The following is a 20,583-nucleotide window of genomic DNA, read 5'->3' on the forward strand; positions in this document are numbered from 1 at the left end:
CGCTATGATGTATTCAGACCGCGGGCTGGTAGTTTGACACCCCTGTTCTAAAGGAAATCCTGTCACAAATGTAACAACAGTTATAATGATGCAAGCTCATTGCCATTTGGCTAGCAGAGCTATAAAAAAGGCATTTTTTACCCCTTGCTTTTGAATAGCTAACACCAAAAAATACAACTTTAACTTTTATCAGTCATTTGAAAGACCATTAGTGTGGTGCTATAATTGTTAATATATTTGGCTTTCCATTTTTCACATGGCATTGAAGACAACGTGACTTTGGATCTACATGTATTAGAATTTTTCTTTTTACAATTTAGCATGAATAATCAGGGGAATGGATGGATGGAGAGAGAGAGTTCTTCATATGTTTCAGTCTTCAGGCCTTTAGTCATCTCTTCTCTGCACTTTTTCCAAAGTCTCAACATCTTTTTTGTAATGTGGTGACAAGATTCCAAAGCAATAGTCAATGGGGCCAGAACCTTTTGCTTTATGGCCAGTTCTCAGGCACTGGGAAATCTTAGGTTGGCTATCATTATTTTGCAACAGATCCTATTTAGTATATGGGAAAGTGAATTGAAACTCATTGGATAGTTGGTCTACATATTCTAAACAGATAACATGTTCCTATCATGGAGTGTGTATTATAGGAGTACTTCATTTACAACCATTCATTGAATGATGATTTGAATTTATGGTGGTGCTGAAAAAAGTGACTTGCAACTGGTCCTTGCACTTACGGCACTGTAGCATCCCCATGGTTATATGATAAAAATTTAAGTCCTTGGCAACTGGCATGTATTTATGACAGTTACCGCATCACATGTGATTGTTATGCGATTGTCATTTGTGACCTTTCCAGTGGGCTTCCAAAAAGCAAAAGTAATGGGAGAAGGTTTCATTAACAGCCACCTGATTTGCTTGACAACTATGTCCAAAAAGGTTGTGAAATTGGGCATGACTCACTTAATGACCACATCACTTAGCAACAGAAGTTCTGGTCCCAATTATGTTCCTATCTCAAAGACTTTCTGTATTAAAGGTATAACAGAAGGTTTCTGTCCTTCTCATATTGTTTGGTTCCACTTCTCATCAGTCCCAATCCATTAAGGCCAATAGTGAAGATATCCTTCCACAGAATGTCTAACCTCTGGCTTTTGCTGTCTTTGTTTCTTGTATTGGATTACCTTCCCGCCTCTCTGGTCTAATTGCTGTTTTTTGAACTTATTTTTTTTACCTCCTCAAATCACATCGAGTTTAGCCCTTTTTCTCATCCAATGAAAAAACTGATCTGTGTTTGCTCTCCCCAATTTTACTAATTGCTCAGAATTAAGGCCAGGTCAAGATAGTGGGAATAAAATGCAACCACATCTAATTTCCTTTTTTATTATGCTTTTAAGTCAGTGTTGACTTTTAACAACTATATAAATAGATTTTTCCCATAACCACCTGTCCCTAACTTTACTTTCAAGTTTTCCAATGGTGCACTCGTCTCTAATGTAACTGAATCCATCCACCTTGGTTAGTTTCCTTGCTTAATGGAAATTTTATTCTTCTGTCAACTCCCTGTGCTTCTTCCAAATCAGATTTCAACGATTCCTCTCTAGACAAATTTAGAGAGGGAAGTAAAAGACAAATATAATGATTCCACTTTCAATTTCATTAGCAAAACCTTCAATCAATGGACCAACACTAGATGACTTTTACTCAAGAGCAGAAACTTTCCAAAAACAGAGATTTGACAGGCATTATTTACTTTGACAATACTGTTTATGCTCTGAGAAAGATTGCATGAGAAGATGAAAAGTTAAAAGGAACTAAGCTGACATATGGCAAACTAAGGACAAACACTTCTGATGGACCAGATTATTTTGAAAGTCAGCTCCAGATGGATGTCGCCCAAAATGGAGGTGGCAGCTAACCTTCATGCTGGTTCTTCTTGTGAAATTAAGAGAAATGCTTTGCTTCCCTTGGTGCTCAGCCAACTAATGTACATAATCCTGCTGTTATTTCTAATAGAAGGACAGAGGGATATAACTGAACGTAATTAGGGAAAATTATCAAATGGTTGGATTTTATATTACAATGTTGGATTTACTAAAATGGATCAGAATCATGAGGTCAGAAATATTCAAGTACTAAAAAAAAACTTTAAAATATAAAAAAAATGAACTCAAACTAATACGTACAGTTATGGCAACAGAAAGCTCAGAACAGTACAATTTCAAAAACGAGAGATCAAAAAATGGTCCAACCTCACAGCTACAATGATTTCAAACTATTTCTTATTAATATCCAATTGTAATGACTTAAAATTCAAATTTGCAAATATAATTTACACTCTTTTGACCTTGTTAAGCTCAAAGGAATCTGTAATCAATTGGAATTCTTTAAAGCAAAGTTAAGGAAAAAGTTTGCATTAAAGATTTAAAAAATGCATGCTTATCAAATATATAGGGTTATTAAAGAAGATTCTATCACCAATAGATTAGGAGACAGAAAAAGGTATAAGATATACTGTATATGTCTAAATAGATGATAGAGAATAAAGGACAGAGGATGGATGGATGGATGGATGGATGGATGGATGGATGGATGGATGGATGATAGATAATTTCATACAAGAATTAAAGGTCTTGTCAAGTCAAAAAAAGCTTCAATAGGAAAAGAATAATTAATGGTCAAGCAGAGGTCATAATTACTGCATCCCACATTCAGTGTCCTGTTGTTGTTAGTTGCGAAGTCATGTCCAACCCATCGCAACCCCATGGACAACGTTCCTCCAGGCCTTCCTGTCCTCTACCATCTTCAGTGCCCTAGTTCTTAACTATTACTGGAAACATAGTTAAAAAAAATAATTGGGTGATATCTAATGTGACCTAGGTGGGCTTTTTCCACACATTTGAAATTTCCCCTATAATTTTTACATACCTTTAAAAGGTTTTCTAAATATGCCTCAAACCTCTCGAGCAGTTTTGAGTCTGCCAATGGGATCTTCAGACAAGAGACTGCCAATGTCATCACTGGAGATAATCTATTCTTACATTGGCAGAAATGAATGACTGGAGACAATCCAGTGTATTTTTTTAACAAGATGTAAAGGTACCTTTCCTAAAATTTCTATTCTGCCTGTATACTACACCATTTTCTACCTTCAGAAAACTGCAATAGGAAAGATAGTGAAATTTGGATGATATAATAGAAAGAGAATATTCTTGAACCTAACAAATCCAAAACTGTCCCAGCTGTGGCACTATGTCAGTTGAAAATTCCAGATACTGGTCTACATTTATCCTTTACATCAGGGGTATCAAACTGCCGGCCCGCGGGCTGAATGCATCTTGTGGAGGCTGTGCCCATCCCAGCTCTGGCAATGCAAAAAAAGTCATGTGATTTAGCAAATTGGATGCCCGTTCCTTATATTGTTTACAACAAACAAACTATGTTTATGTTTATTAAAAAAATAGGGTGACAAAAATGACAATATAATCTTCTTTATGGACTCCTGTATTGCTATGTTAATTTAATAAGAACTTTGGGCTTGCCAAAAACTTTAATACCAAATGTTTTCATTATGTAGAATGAAAGTGTTACTCAAAAATAAATCCCATCAAATTCAGTTCTATTTTTAAGTTCCCTATACTGATATTAGGAAAGAAAGAAAGAAAGAAAGAAAGAAAGAAAGAAAGAAAGAAAGAAAGAAAGAAAGAAAGAAAGAAAGAAAGAAAGAAGGAAGGAAGGAAGGAAGGAAGGAAGGAAGGAAGGAAGGAAGGAAGGAAGGAGAAGATGGAGTTATCCATCCTAAATGCAAGGATTTTGTTATTTAAATAAATAACAAAATATAAATAAATAGCAAAATGCATTATTTTCACCAAATTTCTAGGAATTAGTTCATTTCGTTCTATTTATTTTAATTTAGAATTTATGATTCTTATATTATATTTTGTACTTTGTTGTATTATTCTAGGGTTCATTGCATGTTTATATGTCTTGAGAATTGATGTGTAAATTTAAGTTACAGTTACATTTATAAAACCACCTCTCATTGCTACGTTGAAGACTTTGCATATCTATATCTGCATCTAAATTTATACACACTTACATGGAAATAGTAGATTTACTCCATAGGAAGCTAATGGCAATGACTACCATAGTAATGATAGTGTAAAAACTATTCATTTAAAATGAGCAGTGCCATTAAAATTCAATAAAATTTACTGCATTAAATCATACGTTAGTATGTTACTTAAAACTGCTTCTCAAATAATGTCATGATCATACAGTGTAAAGAAGGTAAAGACATAGCTAAGAAATTATCTCAAAGGGCAAAAATCCTAACTTTTCTAGAAACTTTAATACCAAATGTTTTCATTATGTAGAATGAAAGTGTTACTCAAAAATAAATCCCATCAAATTCAGTTCTATTTTTAAGTTCCCTATACTGATATTAGGAAAGAAAGAAAGAAAGAAAGAAAGAAAGAAAGAAAGAAAGAAAGAAAGAAAGAAAGAAAGAAAGAAAGAAAGAAAGAAGGAAGGAAGGAAGGAAGGAAGGAAGGAAGGAGAAGATGGAGTTATCCATCCTAAATGCAAGGATTTTGTTATTTAAATAAATAACAAAATATAAATAAATAGCAAAATGCATTATTTTCACCAAATTTCTAGGAATTAGTTCATTTCGTTCTATTTATTTTAATTTAGAATTTATGATTCTTATATTATATTTTGTACTTTGTTGTATTATTCTAGGGTTCATTGCATGTTTATATGTCTTGAGAATTGATGTGTAAATTTAAGTTACAGTTACATTTATAAAACCACCTCTCATTGCTACGTTGAAGACTTTGCATATCTATATCTGCATCTAAATTTATACACACTTACATGGAAATAGTAGATTTACTCCATAGGAAGCTAATGGCAATGACTACCATAGTAATGATAGTGTAAAAACTATTCATTTAAAATGAGCAGTGCCATTAAAATTCAATAAAATTTACTGCATTAAATCATACGTTAGTATGTTACTTAAAACTGCTTCTCAAATAATGTCATGATCATACAGTGTAAAGAAGGTAAAGACGTAGCTAAGAAATTATCTCAAAGGGCAAAAATCCTAACTTTTCTAGAAATACTGTTGAATTTTACCTTATTTAGATCGGTGCTGCTATTTTTTTAAAATTGCCAAATTGTCAGAGATAAGAATGCTAATCAGTTCTCTATGAAAGTGTAGGTTTTACTGCATTTTTGACATATAAAATGGTTTCATCTTCAATGAACTTGTGAAAACTATTATTTTTACACATAAAAAAAACATATCTGAAAGAGAAAACTTTAAACCAGCAGGACTAACCAAATATACAATCTTGTGAGCAAACCTTGGGAAAAATTGTATCTCCACATCCAACAAAGAAACAAAAAACTGCCAATTACTTGGAGTTACTTTCTTTTCTGACTTTCTAATCTGTGTTCCTGTAAGGGATCACTTTGGTGCTATAATTTAGTAATAAAGTAAGGTTTTATAAAAACTTCACTTTCACTGTATCATTTTATCATCATATCCATTTGTCTAATGCTGACATACAAAACAGCCAGTTCATTTTGCCTTTCACTACAGTATTCCTATTTGGACTAAGATCCATATACAGTCCATCTATCTTAAAGGAGGATAGTTGAATGGCCATGTGCAATTATTGTAGGAGAAGGGATGGGAGAACCTGGAGGAGGAGTCAAAAGGGAAATCAATCAACCTAGAATTCCTACATAGCCACAAGGAAACTAAGTCTAACCCCCCTTGAGTGTCATTGATTTTTATCTAAATCTAAGCAGATGCTGACTATTACTTGAGAAGATTCCCATGCATAGGCTTTTAGCAATAAAACAATTTAATTGAACCTTCACATGCGAAGATTGCACCTGACAATTATAGACGTACCACCATGCCACATTTTGTGTGAAACCTATCACCAAATAAACATACAATGTGCACTGCTATTTTTATATCATCTTTGAAACTGGCCTGTCAGAAAATTTCCTCATTCCTGATTTGATCTTTGAGAGAAATATTTATCATTTGTCTTTCATTACACATTGCATGCCCCAAAATGTTTCAACACTGGGTTTGCAAAGGTCCCAAACTTCATATTCATAGACTATTGTTGGAAGAGTAAAAAATTATAAAATCTTAATTTATTAAAACTAAACCTCTATTAACATAAATAATAAGGTACTTTTTTTAGCCTAAGCAGTCTAAAGATTTCTGGGATAAGAAAAGCAAGAAGGAAAATACTGTATAGTTCTTTGTGCTATCTTGATTGACTGATTTAAAACTCATGTTATTATAGTTTTAAAATGTCACATAAAGAAAAAAAGTAAATAGTAAATAGTGTGTGTGTGTGTGCACGCAAACATAGTTTCATGAAAAGTAAAATAATCCCCAGATATTAAATAATACATTGCCAGGAAATAATGTCTTATAATGTTTTTCATCTTGAATTGATAAAAACATGGAAACAAAGTAATCTGGGTAGGATTTTTAAGTGAACTTGCAAGTAAAAAGTAAAGAATTTGAATGCAGATCTTCTTTTGGATTGGTACTATTTGGAGATAACCCAAAGTGTAACAATAATGGTAATTATCAAAAGTTAGGGTATGCTTCTTGTACTATATTAAGTTCTTTTTAACTCCTGATCACACCCAAATCAAAGGCTGATAAAACTCAGTCAGGAAAACTCTTCCATCATTGTTGTTGTTGTTAGCTGCGAAGTCGTGTCCGACTCATCGCGACCCTATGGACAACGTTCCTCCAGGCCTTCCTGTCTTCCACCATCTTCTGGAGTCCATTTAAGCTCACGCCTACTGCTTCAGTGACTCCATCCAGCCACCTCATTCTCTGTCGTCCCCTTCTTCTATTGCCCTCGATCTTTCCCAGCATTAGGCTCTTCTCCAGTGAGTCCTTCTTTCTCATTAGGTGGCCAAAGTATTTGAGTTTTAGCTTCAAGATCTGGCCTTCTAAAGAGCAGTCAGGGTTGATCTCCTCTAGGACTGACCGGTTTGATCGCCTTGCAGTCCAAGGGACTCACAAGAGTCTTCTCCAGCACCACAGTTCAAAGGCCTCAATTCTTTGGCGCTCAGCCTTTCTTATGGTCCAACTTTCACTGCCATACATTGCAACTGGGAAGACCATAGCCTTGACTATACGCACTTTTGTCGACAGGGTGATGTCTCTGCTTTTTAGTGTGCTGTCTAGATTTGCCATGGCTTTCCTTCCCAGGAGCAAGCGTCTTTTAATTTCTTGGCTACAGTCCCCATCTGCAGTGATCTTGGAGCCCAGGAAAACAAAATCTGTCACTACCTCCATTTCTTCCCCATCTATTTGCCAGGAATTGAGAGGGCCAGATGCCATGATCTTGGTTTTCTTAATGTTAAGTTTCAACCCAACTTTTGCACTCTCCTTTTTCACCCGCAACAAGAGGCTCTTTAGTTCTTCTTCACTTTCTGCCATTAGAGTGGTATCATCTGCGTATCTTAGGTTGTTGATATTTCTTCCAGCAATCTTAATTCCAACTATTGATTCATCTAGCCCTGCCTTTCTCATGATGTGCTCTGCATATAAGTTAAATAGGCAGGGCGACACTATACAGCCTTGCCGGACTCCTTTCCCAATTTTGAACCAATCAGTGGTTCCGTGTCCAGTTCTCACTGTTGCTTCTTGACCCGCATATAGGTTTCTCAAGAGACAAATAAGATGGTCTGGTACTCCCATCTCTTTAAGAACTTGCCACAGTTTGTTATGATCCACACAATCAAAGGCTTTAGCATAGTCAATGAAGCAGAAGTAGATGTTTTTCTGGAACTCCCTAGCTTTCTCCATGATCCAGCGTATGTTGGCAATTTGATCTCTAGTTCCTCTGCCTCTTCGAAATCCTGCCTGTACTTCTGGTAGTTCTCGATCCACATACTGCTGAAGTCTAGCTTGTAGGATTTTAAGCATGACTTTACTAGCATGAGAAATGAGTGCAATGGTGCGATAGTTTGAACATTCTTTGGCACTGCCTTTCTTTGGAATTGGAATGTAAACTGATCTTTTCCAATCCTGTGGCCACTGCTGAGTTTTCCAAATTTGCTGGCAAATTGAGTGTAGCACTTTTACTGCACTGTCTTTTAAGATTTTGAATAGCTCAGCTGGAATACTGTCACCTCCACTAGCTTTGTTGTTGCTCAGCTTTTCTAAGGCCCACTTCACTTCACATTCTAGGATGTCTGGCTCGAGGTCAGTGACCACCTCATTGTGATTATCAGGGACGTTAAGCTCATTCTTGTATAGTTCTTCTGTGTAATTTTGCCACCTCTTCTTAATCTCTTCTGCCTCTGTTAGGTCCCTGCCATTTTGGTCCTTTATCATGCCCATTTTTGCATGGAATGTTCCCTTCATCTCTCCAATTTTCTTGAAAAGATCTCTGGTCCTCCCTATTCTATTGTTTTCTTCTATTTCTTTGCACTGTTCATTTAAGAAGGCATTCTTATCTCTTCTAGCTATTCTCTGGAATTCTGCATTCAATTGGGCATATCTATGTTTTTCTCCCTTGCCTTTCGCTTTCCTCCTTTCCTCAGCTATTTGCAAAGCTTCCTCAGACAGCCATTTTGCTTTCTTGCATTTCTTTTTCTTTGGGATGGTTTTGGTTGCTACCTGTTGTACAATGTCGCGAACCTCTGTCCATAGTTCTTCAGGCACTCTGTCTATCAGATCTAATTCCTTAAATCTATTTGTCACCTCTACTGTATATTCAATAGGGATATGATTTAATTCATACCTGAGTGGCCTAGTGCTTTTCCCTACTTTCTTCAGTTTAAGCCTAAACTTTGCAAGGAGAAGCTCATGGTCTGAGCCACAGTCAGCTCCTGGTCTTGTTTTTACCGACTGTATAGAGCTTCTCCATCTTTGGCTGCAGAGCATATAGTCAATCTGATTTCTGTGTTGACCGTCTGGTGATGTCCATGTGTAGAGCCGTCTCTTGGGTTGTTGGAAAAGAGTGTTTGCTATGACCATCGTATTCTCTTGACAAAATTCTATCAGCCTGTGCCCTGCTTCATTTTGTACTCCAAGGCCAAACTTGCCTGTTATTCCAGTTATCTTTTGGCTTCCTACTTTAGCATTCCAATCCCCCATGATGATAAGGACATCATTTTTTGGTGTTAGTTCTATAAGGTGCTGTAGGGCTTCATAGAACTGGTCAATTTCATCCTCTTCAGCACTGGTGGTTGGAGCATAGACTTGGACTACTGTGATATTGAATGGTTTGCCTTGGATTCGAACTGAGATCATTCTGTCATTTTGAGGATTGTATCCCAGTATTGCTTTTCCTACTCTTTTATTGACTATGAAGGCTACTCCATTTCTTCTGAGGGATTCTTGTCCGCAGTAGTATACCTGATGGTCATCTGAATTAAATTCACCCATTCCTGTCCATTTTAGTTCGCTGATACCTAAGATGTCGATGTTCAGTCTTGTCATCTCTTGTTTGACCACGTCCAGCTTGCCTTGATTCATGGATCTTACATTCCAGGTTCCTATGGAGAAAAAATCTTTACAGCATCGGACTTTCCTTTCACCACCAGACACATCCACAGCTGAGCGTCCTTTCGGCTTTGGCCCAGTCGCTTCATTCTTTCTGGCGCTACTAGTACTAGCCCTCTGCTCTTCCCCAGTAGCATATTGGACGCCTTCCGACCTGAGGGGCTCATCTTCCAGCATCATATCGTTTTGCCTTTTGGTACTGTCCATAGGGTTTTCATGGCAAAGATACTGGAGTGGGTTGCCATTTCCTTCTCCAGTGGATCACGTTTTGTCAGAACTCTCAGCTATGACCTGTCCGTCTTGGGTGGCCCTGCACGGCATAGCTCATAGCTTCATTGAATTACGCAAGCCCCTTCGCCATGACAAGGCAGTAATCCATGAAGGGGCTTCCATCATTATTGCCTTATAAATAACTACACCAGTCCACAAATCTTTTCAGTTATTTGAAGTCTAAGAATTATATCCAAATATAAGAGCTGATGAGAAGTATGATGAATTTCCAGTTGCTGTCATCTGTCTAAAATTGGGCAGGATAAGATACATGGCCAGTGATTCCAGCTTGCAGATATAGAGGTCAGATATAAGCCTCAAATGGATGAGAGGATTAACTATAGGATATTCTAGCAGGAATACAATTGTCCTTCATTTGCAAATTGAAATGCACCTACTTTAATGAGCTGTGACAGATTTCTACTCAGCTTGAAAGCAAAGACTAAAAATTAAATGCAATCATGGAATCAAGTGTTAACACTAAGGAGATAGTACCTGATTGAAATATTATGCAATCATCATCTGATCATCATGATCATCATCACCATCATAATTTTAGCCATTGTCTATCCCAAGGGTCTTCAAATGTAGCCCTTTTGTGACTTGTGGACTTCAACTCCCAGAATTCCTCACCCAGATATGCTGGCTGAGGAATTCTGGGAGTTGAAGTCCAACAGTCATAAAAGGGCCAAGTTTGAAGACCTCTGGTCTATCCAATGCAGGATGAAGGCCTCTTCTGCATGTTTCTAACTAATATGGTCCTAAGTTTACTTTTGCCAATTGGGCCAGCAATATTTACTGATGTTGTCCATCCATCTTGTTTTAGGTCTCTTTCGTGGGACACTTTTTGTCAAGTGGGATCCATTCTGTGTCTGCCTTGGCCATTGAAACATGGACACTAACCTCACAATCGATCCAAGAGCTACAAGTGGTGCAAAGAGCCATGGAAAGATACATGCTCAGCATTACAAGATAAGACAGAAAAACCTGCACATGGATTAGAGAACAAACAAAAGTATACGATACCATCAAGAGAGTAAAAGAATTGAAATGGCAATGGGCTGGTCACATAACAAGAAGAATGGATGGCAGGTGGACCAAGGAAGCCATTATGCACTTGTCTCACTGCAATTAATTTTCCAAGGCAGATAACACTTCTGTTGGGACTGTCAGAAAACTGAAGTAGCTATGCACTCAGCAAAGAAAAAACTTTCACTGTAGTCACGCAACCTTCACAAATGATGTGGCTGCTTTAATGCTTCAAGAGAAGTGCTCTGTTGGTCCTAACATGCTTTGCAGAGGATCTCTCTTAGGATATAGAAAGAAACCTGATTTTAATAGACTAACTGAGGGAATGACAAGACATTATGAAAGGAGTTTCACTGAATCAAAAATCTGGGCACTGCAGGGTTTTTATCAGTTGGACGTTGACAACATCATACAAATAATAAACCTTTATTGTCAAAGTACAACATGTGTACATTGAGATTAGCTGAGCCTCCCCCCCCCCGCTCTCTCCCCCCAACACACAGTGACAACAAACCCTCCATCCCACCACACCATGTGAACCAACTACACCACACACCGGCCTCCCAAGTCAATTCTGCATAAGATTATGTCCCATTTAAAAGCCTAACAGCCCACGGATAAAAGCTATTTTTCAGCCTGTTGGTACGGCTGGCTATATTCCTATATCTCCTATCGGATGGTAGGAGAGTAAAGAGATACCATCCAGGGTGTGAGTCATCCCTGAGAATCTTCCTCACTCTTCCAAGGCAACGAGCCCTGGTGATGTCATCCAGTGGTGTCAGGGAACAGCCCACAATGTCTTGTGCTGTGCTCACTACCCTCTGTAATACTTTCCTATCCGCGGCTGTCAGACCAGCATACCAAACCACAATACCATACGAGAGGACGCTCTCTATGGTAGACCGGTAAAAGAGGGTCATTAGCTGTTAATAGAACTTAAAAAGAGGGTCATTAGCTGTTAATAGAACTTAACTCATCTATATCTTTTGCAAAATGATTATTAATACACATATGATATAAATTGCCACATAAATCTGATTGGCTACATACACAATCCATTTCCCCCATATATGAATGTTCATATATGTATTGTATGGGTGAACAAGCTTACCACTGTTAAATGGTGTAAAAATACATACTGAAATGGGCAATATTTTTTATTAAAAAGCTCATTATTTGACTTTAGAAACAAAGAATTTCTTGGCAAACAGTTCTAATTATAGTCATAAGCGCATATTATTTTCCATATTCAAGGGATCCAGACATATTTGGATGGTATTGGAAAAGAAATGAGAATTTGACTCTTACTCTCATGAGAGATTAGCTGTTTGTAATAATCCCTATTTTAATATGTTGTTTGAACACTTTTTCAGGAAATGTTGGGCTGAAAATATTCTTAATACCCTACATGGGTTTTTTTTGTTAATGATATTTTTAAAGAGTTTTAGGGGTTACAGAGACAGCATAAATTGCTTTAATGCTGTTAATGGCAATCAAGGCAATTGAAACAAGTTTTCTGCTTGGACTTGACTGACTGGTGGCTTCCACAACTCCTATGATTTTAATATACTGAACAGAGATTTTTAGAAGCTAAATCCAACTATTCCATTTTAACAACAAATGAAAAGCTTTATAAAAAATAAATATAAATTACATTTAAAAATGTAATTGGAGTTCCCGTTCTAACAAATCATTGATCTGAGGTGTCTTTTTTTTTAAAAAAAGTTAAAAATATTTCTTCTGATCTTAAATAAGATTCTTTTTCAAACTTCTGGAGTCATTAACAGATTTTTACGAAGAATCAGTTATCTACTTTTCTATATCAGAGAGGCAGTAACTTAACATTAACATTCAGGATTTATCTTTCCTTCAGCTTGTTTCAACAGATATATGCAAAATGTTCCTCCCTTCTCTTTTTCCCCACAAAAACAAAGGCAAGAAATAGATTGGGTTGAGAGCAAGTGATGGGCTGAAGGTTATCCAGTCAGCTACTATAGGTAAAGGTGGTCTAAAAGAAGGGGTCTCCAACCTTTCTGGATTGATGGGAGAGGGAGGGGCAGACGCCTTACGCACACATGCGCAAACGTGAATGTGGCCACACATGCATGTGTGTGCACAAACAGGCCGCAAGCATGCACACCATGCAAACAGGGCTGCGAGCATGATTGCGAGGCTCTCAGTGAAGCCGGCACCTGTGTAAGGCTTGTGGCACTGGAGCCACCAGCTCACAGCAATGCTATGCATTGCTGTCCACCTCCCCCTTGTGGTGCTGATGCAGCCCACACAAGGTTTGCGGCAATGCTGCCACCCGTGCAAAATTTGTGGCAACAGTAGCATGGGGGGTGAGCACATGCACACACGTGCATGCCCTACCCAGCCACTCATGTAGCCCAGTGGCCAAGAGGTCACGGCCCAGTAGTGGGCCGTGACCCATAGGTTGGGGACCTCTGGTCTAAAAGCTGTCCTTTCTGCTTCCACTAAAGTAGTGTTGTTAAGGTATGCTCCTAAAAAGTGGAGTTATTTCTATAACTTTGCTGTGAATTTCAAAAATATATCTCCTTGGCAAAAGACTTCTATGCCTGTTACCAAGCTCAATTTGATTAATAAAAAGGGTAATCAAAGCCTGCAAATCCTTGTGTTTCAAGAATCTTCAGCCTTGTCCAACTTATTCACAGAATGGAAAAATTGGACAAATATGACATTTGGTGACAATTTAGAGTGTTGCTTAAAGAGTGAATTGCATTGCTTTTCTAAATACTTATACAGATAGTTCTCAACTTACAACCATTTGTTTACTGACTGTTCAAAGTTATAACGGCACTGTGAAAAGTGACTTAGAACAAGTCCTCACAAAATTATTGCAACATGCCCACAGTCATGTGATCAAAATCTGTGCTTGGCAACCGGCATATATTTATGATGGTGGCCGCATGCTGGGGGTCATGTGATATTTCCAGTTGGCTTTTGACAATAATTCATTTAACAACTGCAGATCACAAAATTGGATGCAAGTCACTTAATAGCCACATTGCTTAGAAACATAAATTGTTATAAGTTGAGGACTACCTGTAATTGAAGGTTTTATTTATTTAAATATCAACTGTTTTGTTTTTACCCTTTTCCCCATTTTACAAATTTACGTCTTTTTGTCTGTCATATCAAAGCAATAAAATGAAATAAAAATAGTTCCTTTTTAATATGCAACAATTAAACCACATCTATAAAAGACACAACAAGTGTTATAAGCTAGTTGTGACTTTTACCTATAAATAGAACAACCTTTCAAAAATATGAGATATTATCTCTGATTATCAAACCTCCTAATTAATATAAGCTTTACAGAGAGACTATATTATACTTAACCATGACCTTATTTATTAGCCTTTGGTGAATCATTCTCACGGATCCGCAGTACTTGGCAGACTACAGTTCCTACACTGTCTGAAAAGTAGAAGGTGATAAGGAAACTATTGTCAGGTTTCATCATTTAACATACCCCAATCAAAATTCATATGTCAGCAGAGGGAGAAATTAATTTAAAAACTGGTCATGGGCTATGCACACAGTAATTGACACTTCATAACACAATAAATCAAAATCTCCATTTAAACTTTTCCTGTCTTGTACAGGTATGTCTTCATTTAGTAACCACAATTTAGACTAGCTACTCAGTTGTTACGCAAAACAATTGCTAAGTGAAACCGTGATTGTGCTGATTATCTTATTTCTAATTTTATTTCCTTACAGACCCTGTATAAGTGCAAGGATTGGTTGTAAACTTACTTTTTAATAACCATCATAACTGTAAATGCTTGTTAAATGAGGCAATTGTTAAACAAGCACTTCCTGTGTATGGATTTTTCATGAATCCAGACTGTAATATTTTAAATGGACAGTGGCACTTCTAGAAGATGGTAAACATATATATCTATATCAGCATGCTATCTATATTGACCATAAATGATGTATCACCTATTAATAATTAAATATACGGTTTTGAATATAGACAATAATAATATAAAATGATGTTTTATTTGTCATTATGTTTATTATCATACCCCACCCCACCCTGGATTTCAGAACAGCAGTACTGAAACACATATTTACTTGTGGTTTGATAACTAGATTCGTTTAAGAGACTGTGATTAGGCCTAAAGCTATGCATCTAGATTAAATATTCTGGATTAAATATCACTGTATCTTGTCTGGCAGGAAGATGAACTGAGGTTAAAATGGATTTTGTTATATATGGTTTAAATTCATACCTCATATGTTCAGTTTATAAGAAGGAAATCCAAGCTATTTTAAATGGACTGGTATGTTTTACTAATGTTTTATGAAACTGAATTGCCATTCAATGGGATTTCATTTCTCATAGGTACATCCTTAGTGTTTGGGATTTTAACATTTAGGGAGCCATAGTCTTTTTAGTGATCAAGAGAACAATTAGTTTTCCTGTCTTTTACCTTTTCCAATGGGCTAAACTATCAATGCATTTGTATCTTCTTCCTTCCACCTTCCACCTCAAAGTTTCCTCAGCCAATTTAATCTTCAGAAATTACTTGGTGTTTTCTGGCATCACTTTATATACATTTTAAAGCCAAAATGTGTTATTTTCAACAAGCTGATTTTGTCTTCTAGTCATTACCTACTTGTGCAACATTCTAGGCAGCCCTGTGTTAAAGTGAACCCAAGCTATATCATGCTTAATTTGCTAAATAAGAGACATTTTTGCCCAGTGCAGTTGCCATGTTGGCGAAACTATTTACCAACAATATACTATATACTCCAAATGCTCTTCTTTGATTATTGGTTCCAGGTTTTCACCCCTGGTTGCTCTGCTTATTATATCTGAAGAAAAAGTATTCATCTGAAATGCAAGTCATTCTCAGTCATGCTACCCAAGAACTGAATATATGAAACTGACTTATAATTTGAAAAATCTTCAGGCAGAAATCCAGCTTAAACTCAAGAAAGCACTGGTCACCTGCTTCACTTGTGGATTTTTTCCCAACCTGGTCAATTTAGTCAGATAGAAAGGGAAAGAGTTACACAAGTTACTTGTGTTGTCTCTTGACATACCATATCTATGTCCTCCAGACCTAAAAGCTAAAAATAATAGCCAGGAATCTGTCAAGCAGTTGCCAAGGTCATCTCCCTATAACCTGTCCCAACAGTGGTATGCAAAAATAATTGAATCCAATTGACCTTCTCTGTAAAGGATGATAAAAATTGTTCACGGCAAGCTTACAATTGTTCCAGCTGTGTTCCCACAACATTGCATATGGAGCAGATGTCACACAGTATGGAAAAATATCATTGGTTCATTCTGCCCAAACTTGGCAGCATTTACTGCTGTGTAGTGGGACTTCAAATGGATCTGACAAACGGCCCATTCTGAGTTCAATCTGATTCATCACAAAAGTTCTCCACTCATGCTCCAACCCCCTACCTATCTTCTGTTGTTCTCACTTTTCCCATAAACAGTTTGAGCTCTACTACAGGAAACAGGGCACTTAAAAATAATAGTATCAACCAACTAAGTTATTTCCTTGTCCCACTGATTAACCAGATCTTCTACATGGTTGCTGACAGACAAAGCAATTTCCCTAAGCCTATTAAGATAACCATTCAGATCTGTCAGGCATCTGAATTAAACTGTTTGTCCAGGATGGGTTTATAGCAACAAATGTTTGTAATCTCTGAATCGTGGTTATTTAAAGGAGTCACAGAATGTTCAAATGCAACAGATACTTCAGTGATGGAAACTACAGTGAGATTCAGAATCCCATTCCTCAATAAATAGTATGATAGCAAAACTGAACAGAAAACTTCTGCTTTGTCTCTGCAGCAAAGGGAAGGTTCCCAGTAATGCTGTCTTTTCTGCTAATGCCAGAAGACAGTGTAAATATGTATCCTTTTTTTTTAGTTTGGGAACAACCCCCATCCTCACATCTGCAATTTGTTCCACATTTCTGCAATGGAACTCATAGTTTCTATGTTAGTCACAACACAGGACAAATTAGTCCAGCATAAGCTTCAGTAGGAAAGCAGAATCATTCAAACTGGACTTAACAAGAACAAGCCATATGGATATCTCATAGGACTTAAAGTAAGGTCTTGTGTTTACAGCATTATATTAGGGTTAAATGAATTGGTTGGATTATGCCTCTAATTCCACAAAGTGCAACCTCAGAAAAATATTGGGGAAAAACAGAATCAGCTGACTTCTGAAGTTTTATGTATCTATGATTCAAGGTTTTGTTTTCTTTACAGACACTTCAACAGGAGGAGGAATTCATTATCTCTAGCAAACATGCAAATGTTCAGGTAGCAGAATGCACTGCAGAAGATGGTAAGCCATCACGTCCAGCCCCCAAAGTGCCATTTCACAGAAAAGTTTATTTCTGTTGATAATTGAATTTAGGAGTATCATATACTTTTAAAGTTCTGTCATTTAAACCAGGGAAACCATGTCTTGAATGTACACATATGTAGCACCCAAAGAGCCTTCAAGCTCAACATAATCCTTGGAATAAAATTGGGATGATACAGAAAACCCCAGTCCCACCTAGCACTGATGCTGTTACCTCATTGGGTAATGAAATGTCTGCATGAATACAACCAAGATCAGAGAGCACCAAGGAGCCCACAGTTCAACTTTGAATTACAAACACTCTCTTCTATCGGATGTTATAATATTTTCCATTTTTAGTTGTACAATGATGAGAATTATATACAGTATGTATATCTGAAACAGAATTTGACTCATCATGATATTTTGGGATAAACTTATTTTCACAGCACTCACTGATGTATTCAGCAGACCCACCCAAAATAAAGTTTCATTTAAATCAATAACTGCAATACAAATAGCAACCATCTGCATAGCAAACATGTCTATGTAATCACAGCATTAACATACTATTATTTTATTTTTTTTATGTACAATATTGGTAACACATTTAAATCAGATCAGAGAAAACAACTTTTTATGCCGTGTGTGGTGCAAAAACCAAAGATTCTTTTACCAAACATGGAAGTTTCCAAGGCTGGAGAGAATGAGGAAGCCATCTCAGACAATAAATTTTGGGTGAACCAAAAGAACAGCAAATTATTGTTTATTCATATCATTATTTTAATTTATTAGCAAAACAGGTGTGCTGGGATTCTTTTTCTGGATGTCAGAATGTTCTTCCTTGCTCTACCATTTTGCTGCAATAGGACCCCAATTTTAAGTTTGTCTTTAAACTTAGTTGCTGTTCTTAAAACACTCCATGTAGAAAAACCTCACATAACATATTTTCTTTTTTTGAGCATGTATGTGAGCAGGAAATATTAATACAGTAAATTTTCCATGTGACCAGGCAATGAAAATAATTTCTAGACTCTAGCTTCCTTTCATTAGATCTCCATCAGTGTAAACTCTCACTGTCCCTTTGTTTAATAAAATGAATTCCCCAGTAAAGAAGAACCCCAAATACTGAAAAAACCCTGGGGATTGTACTCCAAACAAAACTCTGTAGTACTGAGAACTGAACCTTGTTTCATGTATAGGGCTGTAGCAATTGCTTTCACTGCCTCACTTGAATACTCTGAAGATGCACTATTTTTCCACAGGTTGCCATGCAAAGGAAAGTTGGAATTGCACAATAAATTGTTGGCTGTAAGAAGACACTTCAAGGACAACCACTATTTCACCAGTACTTAAAATAACTTAAATAGATTGCTTGCAGCCAAAGCTTGCTCTATGCCTTATTTAAGCTCTACTGTATTGTTTTCAGGATCCTGTTTTCCTAGGAGAACCAATGCAGAGCAGTTTCAAAAGCAACAAGAACAACTATAAGACTTAAGAGGAAGAGTTACATAATCTCTTACATGCAGTGGTTATGTAACTCAGAATTTCCTAATAAATATTCTTCAACTCTCTTCCACTATGAGGAGTTCATATTAGGGTGGTTTTTTTTTATTATACCTCCAAACAGTATGGCTTCTTCTTTTCCCAAATATTATCTCTTCTTTTGCAATTGAGTTTCCAGTTTATCTTTTGCATAATTAATAATCTAGCATATATACGATTAACCATACCATCTAATGTGTGTCTACTCAGAAATAATCCCTTCGCATATAGTGGGGCTTACTCTCAGCGAAATGTCATCCAACTAAATGTAAAAAACAAAAATAGTTTCCTTTTTAATTTGCACCTGCTAGAAATCGTGACAGTTACAGGAGAATTTTAATTCTGAGCTATTGCTAGACAAGATTGCCACATTTGTAGATGAGTTTCCCCAAACAACTTCAATGTGCATAGAGAAAGATTGTCCAGAAAACCCATTTCAGACAACCTGAATCCAGACCAATTAGGTAGGCTTAGTATTAGAGCTGCTTTTGGAAGAGAGTATTCCTTAAAAATTATGACTTTGCAAATAACACATTTACCTTTATTCTATATTATTTGTCATCCAAGTTATACGTCAAAATAAATAAATAAATAAATAAATAAATAAATAAATAAATAAATAAATAAACATGCATTTCAGTCATATCATCAGCTACATTTTTAATAAACATCCAGTACCATAAAGCCCACTCTCCTAATTCTAATAAAATAGTTTCACAAATTAAACTTTTAAAATTTTAATATCAGTATTTTTATAACAAATATTTATTTGATATTAGTTTTCATTGGATTTTCAACTTACCTCTACAGATAGGAACTGGAAAATCCCAGGATGCTGTATTTACTGAACTGGCTATACAGGTAAGTTGGGGGTGACCATCCAGGATGTAGCCTGTCACGCAGTTATATCGGATTTTGTCACCAACATCAAATTGTGTTCCATATAAAATACCTTTGGATGGAGTTCCAGGATTTCCACAAGAACTGCTCTGTAATTCTATAAAAGAAAAGAAAAAGAAAAAAGAATTACAACTAGAGCTCATAGTTCACAACTTAACACTGCTGTTTAAATTGCTCTTATGTACAAGCCCAACCAATTATGTCTTTCTCAAGATATTACAGTACTTATAATTGCTTTTTTGTTGTATTTCCATTAGCTTGCATTCCAAATGGTGCTAAGGTAATGTCTTTCCTTAAACATCCACATTTGTTGTCATCAATTTATTTTTCATAATTATGTATTTCATTCTCTATCAATAATTTTCTAAAATTATAAACTGAATTTTTTATTTGTTTTCAGTATATGTATATCTCCATTTTTTTTGGATTCAGCTTTAACAATTGTACACCTTTTTAAAATGTACACATTCTAACATGAAATTGTGACTTCAGAGACACTTTATTGGATTTGCCCTCTAGAAACACAGCTGTCATTGGAATATTCTTAGAATTACATATAATATAGTAATAGAGTTCTAGACCAATCTCCTGCTCAAGCAGAAGACCCTATACCATTCCTATTAAAGCTTTCTCATTTTTCTCTAGTAAAAATAACTCATTATAAGTTCTTGAATTATTAGGAATTTTCCTAATTGTTTCCTATCCTGCCTGTTGAGAAAAGCCTGGAATTTAGCTCACTGTCTTATTGATTTAAAGTTGTTCTCATAAACTCCCCTTTTAGTTGATTACTGGTTTAAGTTAACATCTCTGTTTTAAAATTAGGAAGGAAGGAAAATTATTCCAGATGTGACATCAGATTTGCATGTTCTTTGTCAAAAGAAAAAGCTACTGAATAACAAGAGCAATATAC

At 36.3% G+C, this 20,583-nt stretch overlaps 1 protein-coding gene across 1 annotated transcript in view; it reads right to left on the reverse strand.

The window, feature by feature from the left end:
• Window positions 1-20,583, reverse strand: part of CSMD3 (CUB and Sushi multiple domains 3) — a gene marked incomplete at its 5' end in the record, with an annotated part of 537,637 nt that overhangs the window by 443,695 nt on the left and 73,359 nt on the right. The window contains one exon of the mRNA XM_083360336.1: window positions 19,576-19,770. Within this exon, the coding sequence (XP_083216462.1) occupies window positions 19,576-19,770 (195 nt within the window). The remainder of the gene's footprint in view (window positions 1-19,575; window positions 19,771-20,583) is intronic.

The sequence above is a fragment of the Vipera ursinii genome, assembly GCF_947247035.1.
Source record: "Vipera ursinii genome assembly, chromosome: 3".
In the NCBI taxonomy this organism is placed as follows: Eukaryota; Metazoa; Chordata; class Lepidosauria; order Squamata; family Viperidae; genus Vipera; species Vipera ursinii.